At 31.7% G+C, this 5981-nt stretch overlaps 1 protein-coding gene across 1 annotated transcript; it reads right to left on the reverse strand.

Annotated features, from left to right (window-relative positions):
• Window positions 1-1518: 1518 nt before the first annotated feature.
• Window positions 1519-3175, reverse strand: LOC104773359 (uncharacterized). The gene is made up of 7 exons (XM_087476901.1): window positions 3032-3175; window positions 2717-2894; window positions 2463-2559; window positions 2260-2384; window positions 2085-2169; window positions 1876-2005; window positions 1519-1802 (listed from the first exon to the last, which is right to left on the reverse strand). The coding sequence occupies exons 1-7, from the start codon at window positions 3173-3175 to the stop codon at window positions 1662-1664; spliced, it is 900 nt and encodes a 299-aa protein (XP_087333027.1). The 3' UTR covers window positions 1519-1661.
• Window positions 3176-5981: the final 2806 nt, after the last annotated feature.

Here is a 5981-nt window from a genome sequence, read left to right on the forward strand (position 1 = left end):
CAAGTTATCATTTGTGACAGAAATTTTAAAGAGCATTGTCTTCCCGATTAGAGCAGAAAGACAAACGGGCATAATGTTTTGATCATCTGAGCATTGTTCCAAATTTGCAAGAAAAGTGCGTGTTACTATAGATTCTTTGAAATTTATATTCTGATAAAAAGTACAATGTTTATCCTGTTAGAACGTACCTCGGCAATTTGAGAAACTAATTCATCAGCCTTTTTACCTACGAATAGTTGGGCTAGACCATAAAAAAAAGCAGCTTAATCTTTGGAGAATTTCCATACGAAACGTGTAGTATGAGTTTATACCTGAAAATACATAAAAGAAATCAAATGATCAACATATTCGCATGAATTAAATTATAAATATATTAAGTAACACATACTTGTAATCAACTTCTTTGACATCGTCATCGCAAACACCACAACTATATAGATGAAACGACCGACCCTTTTTTTTTCTTTTTAATAATAAGTACAACATATAATTAAGCATCCCATACTACTTAATTGAACCACCCAAACCACCATTTCCTCATTAAACCAATAACAATCAATATGCACAGCGGAAACATACCAATAATACAGAAACGATACATCATCAATACAATAACATTCCTATCCAATCTATCACAACTCTAACCAAGGTTCCAACATAAATAATATAACCAACACCACACAAACGAGACCCTAGATCATCCTCCTCCTCATCGCCATGATTCCACGCTACACAATTTGCCTTTACCTGCACCACAAGACAAATTGAGATGCATGAGTATTTGATAAACACTCAGTGAGGCAATCCTCCCATCTACTGGGCTATACACACAAGCAATAAGATCTCTACATGCCACAAACAACAATCAATAAAACAAACCAGGCAATATACATAGCATGCAACATCCATTGTAACTGAACCAGTGGTGTCGACCGACACCAGATGGTGTCGATCGACACTGACTATCTGGTGTCGACCGACACCAAACTGGTGTCGACCGACACCCTGCCCGACACTCCCGAAAACCCTAGTTTGTGTCGACCGACACCTCCACATGGCATCGATCGACACTCGCCAAAGTCCCGAGCTGTCCTCGCGTTGGTGTCGACCGACACCGATGCCGAGCAGCGATTTCCCTCGATCAGAAACTCCGAATCTCGCCTCCAATCTTCTCCAATCCGCTCCTTGCACTCCCAGAAGCCAAACCCAGCCACCACAGCGACGAAAATACCATAGGGAACTCAAAGAAACAACCACATAAGCACCAAATCACATAGAATCTAGAGATCTTAGCTTAGATAAGCCATGGTCATGCATTCTGACCAACAAGGACGAATTCCCTCACTCCTAGCAAGCTTCTAACACCTTCCCAGCCTTAGATCTCCCAAGAACAGCAAGGAATCTCTCAATCTCTTCCCAAAAGCTCAAGAACACTTTTCTCTCTTTCTTTTTCTCTAAAAGCGGCCAAATAACCCCCAAAACACGACCCTAGGTCGTTTCCCCTCTTTTACACTCGATTTAGGGATTCCCTAAACCAACCACGCAAACCGGACAGTTAAAATTGAACCGACCAAACCGGCCATAACTGGTGTCGATCGATGCCTCACTAGAAGGTGTCGATCGACACCCTTACCAAAATACCAAAAATTGGTTTGCGGGTGTTACAATAGACGTTTTTTCCTCTTGTCAGATTCTAGTGGATATGGTTGAACCTTCTTTCTACATTCTTTGCATGCAATGTAATACCACTTAGGCACTGTCTCAACCGAACAGATCGTTCCAATTGTCACACATGTACGAACCTAAATATACACAATCATGATTAATATTTTGTAATTTTCATTATTTTGAACACTGTATTTAGATTAACAATACCTCTAATGAATATAGGATGTCGTCGATAGTCATCTTTTCATTTTTCATGAAAAACTCCTCATACAAAGTTACCTTTGGCTGTATATTCTCCTCATTGTGAACCAACTCAACAACGCTAGTGTTTGGCATCCTTTAAAAAATGAAAGATAAAAATGAGAATACGTTTAGTTATGTATAGCGTATAACTGATGATCTCGAAAACTAATTACATTTGTCGAAATTTTTCGACTGCGGGAATTGACGGATTTAAGTGAATATCTGTGGTGTTGAATGCATTTGATACACTGTAATTGTCTGCGAAATAATTTTAAAATTTATTAAGAAGATGATAATTAAACAAATTAAATCACAGGACAGTAAAGGACTAAATAACATTAACAATACCTTTCCACTCTTTCAAACATGCAAATCTAATCACACACACTACAACCGAGTCTTTGTGTTCTTTTATAGAAGCTTCAAAAGTTCTAGCAAGATCACCCCATATTGTACAACTTAATCGGTCACCACTGTAAAAAATAAAGTTTAGGCCCGCTATAAAATAATTGTAATATGTTTTTTTTTCTTTTTTTAAATAAAACACATACCTTAAATCTTGCAAGTCAAAAGTTATCTTCACATTGTCCTTTCTTTTAGTTTTTATGTTATCAAGAGAACCAACACCAGCAATTTGGCCCACCACATCTAAAACATAATAATATTAGTTACAAATCAACATCCGAATATATATATATGTGTGTTTTACAACTTACAAACAATACTTGTTTATCTATATTTCCATCCAAGATAGTTGAAAATTCTTGAAAGTATTTTTCAGGAACTCATGCTGGAAAATCATCACATGGTTTAACTGTGGTGGTTCTATAGAACACCATCTTAAATCCCAAAGCACTTGTCCTATAGTCACCGTCATAATCGACCAAACTGAAAGTATCGATTATTTTTGAGTCACCAATATTGATCTGGTTATGAAATTTCTTCACCAATGCATCTTCAATAGATGCGTGAATTCTTGTTCCCTAAAATTTAAAGCAGTCGTTAATACGTTTGAATAAAAATTGAGATTAAGGTGTAGAAAAGCTTTATAAAATATTTACGTATTTGTTAACAAAGTTTTTAAGTATATCGGAAGTGAAATTATAAAACCGAAACAAACCTCATCATCGACTAAAACCATCTGCAGGGATTTGAATGCTTTCCAAAGTCTTATCACACGAACCCTGATCTTGTAGTGATCCAGAGCAGGATTGATCTCGTTAATGTTAACATAGGGAGATATAATGGTTTGTTTGGAGGCCATAATGAATAATTTGTTTTTTTAAAGAATCGCTGAAGTTTACACAATGTTTCAATGTGTATCACTATATATAGAGCACGCAATTAATGATTTTTACATTTTTAATTAATAGGATAATATTGAAATTTGAATTTATCTTCCTTTTCAGAATCATTTTAATAATTATTATATTTAAATTTTGTTAATATAACACTTTTAGATGATAAGAATATATATATGAGGATAGTTTACTTTAAGATAATGGTAATAATATTTAATTAACAATTTTGTAACTATATCATGATAATAATGAAAGAATCAGTCTCGAATCATTATGATTATAGAAATTTAAATATAAGTGATAATCAAACTCTTCAAAATTACCTTTACAGTATCCTTTAATAATCGTGTAAATATATTATAACTAAATTCGCTCAAAGAATATTTAAAATATTTTACAAATTTAATAAATACATATTCTCTAGCTATATAATAGACTTATTGTCATTCTTGCGTTATGATTAAATTATTCGAATATATATTTAAAAATATTATAATAACTATTTACGAATAATATAATTTTAATATATATAATACAAATTGTAAATATAGAACTTATATGTATAAACAAATATGTGATCTTAAAATGTATAATTAATATTAGTAAATCTTATTTCAAACTAAAAACCATTAAGCTCAAATTATTGAATGATTGCATATCAAATCCAAAAAGAAAAAAACTTTAAATTATATAAATTCAAGATTCCACGTCAATTAAAAGCTCTTCAACTTCAAAACTATAAAAATCAAGATTCCATATCATCAAAGGCATCTCTCATCTGCGTAACCTGCGGACATGGTGGATTTATCATCACTCTTGTACAATTATGCGCCGTTGTCACCATGATTGAATCTATAAGAAGCAAAATGTAATTTTTTATATTAAACTATTAAAACTGATTAAACTATAACTAAATATATATAGCTATAAAATGATTCTAAACTTTAATTTCTCTCAATTCTTGCAAAGCGTACGACACATATGATATCACCAACATAATGTATCCAATCATTAAAGAAATCGTTCGCATAAGGTTTTGGTAATCCGCATGACAATCGATCACCCCTACATTAAAATTTTTAAAATTTAGTCAAAGTGTGACAACATAATCTAAGTTTAATGTATTAAATTTTAATAACATACTCGTTATTTTCCAAAACAACGAACAACTCATTCCATTCTATGTCGGGAGGACCTTCCTCGAAGCGATTTCCAACCTGCAATACTCTTCCGATGATATCTACAAAATGTATAAACTTACAATTAATTATTGTTTTAAAATTATAAATATATATAAAGTTATCGTTTCCCTTACCAACACAATAAGCACAGTCTAAATAACCACTCTTAATATCATTAAATGATACAAAAGACAAGAATTGATCTGAAGACAAAGCAGTAATCTTTCTAAACCATGTTATGGTTCTCCAATGTATCATAAAACGATGATCAGTTGGTCTAAAATTCCCGGTAACTTTGCATAGTGAGAAACTTGCCAACATGATCCAATCTCCTTCGTTCAAATCGTTTAAAAAATGTCACGAAATCTAGGACCCATCAAAGCGTGTATTTTTTGGCCCTGCAAAAATTATTGATTAATTAATATATGTAAAGAACATGTTAATTTAGGAAAATATAACGTAGGAAATACCTTTTCATCAACCAAAATCAGATCAGACGAATTGTAGAGAGGATGAATACACTCAAATTTGCTTAGAATCTTTACTCTAATTTTCCACTCATGAATGAAAGGGTTTAAGTTGTTCAAATCAAAAAAATGGTCTTTTTCCCGATTCTATTCTTTATAGCATTGGAAAGTAGATTAGCCATGATAGCATAAACTGGTTTGAGACGAAACGTAAAAATCTATGTTATTAAAGTAATTATTATTTATGTGTAGAGCTTAGCATGTATTTTAAGGTCTATAAATATAAAAATATAGATTTATTTTTTTATTTGTTTTTGGAAATTTTCATCATAAGATAATGTCAATAAACATGAAAATTATATCATCGACAATACTTTAATGGTATTTTTACCATTTTTTGGGGATTCGATTATTATATCTCTCCGTTTATTCCTGCATTGATATTTTTTATATTATTCAATAAACATATTCTTCTATTTATTCCTTACTTTTTGGGATTTTGATATATTTTAAGTATCCTTTATGTTTTTTTTCTGTTAAAATTTACAATTCTATTATCACCGTATATATTTTGAATCAAAGCTAATATTTTATATATGTCCCAATCTATCTAACAACGAAAACAGAATATCGATTGTCCCTAAACTACATTTTGGTAGTAGTGTAATATATATATATCAATATTAATAATATACATAAAACTATAAAATAGTTTGTTTAATTAAATATTAAGTTTAAACTTAAGTTCAAATTCAAGTCATAACAAAATAAAAATACGCATGTCCAAATTAACATCAGCAAAATATAAAAAAAACAAACATAGACATCAAAAAACAGTAGAAAACATCTGGATATTATCACTTCTGGTTGGTTGAAGAACATGCTTCCTCTGAATAATCTTCATCAGACGATTCATCATCAGGCCAGTGACTGAAATAAATAATAGAATTAGGTTTTAGAACTCATATATTAATCGATTTCAATAAATTTAAGAAGTTATAAATTAAAATAATTACAGTAGATCTGTAACATCCGCAAACCAAAAATTGGTTTTTGGGGATGGGTGTCGATCGACACCAAGGGGGTGTCGGTCGACACCACTTATTTTTCGGTTCGATCAG

This window comes from Camelina sativa, chromosome 12 (assembly GCF_030686135.1).
Source record: "Camelina sativa cultivar CO46 ecotype springtype chromosome 12, ASM3068613v1".
NCBI lineage: Eukaryota > Viridiplantae > Streptophyta > Magnoliopsida > Brassicales > Brassicaceae > Camelina > Camelina sativa.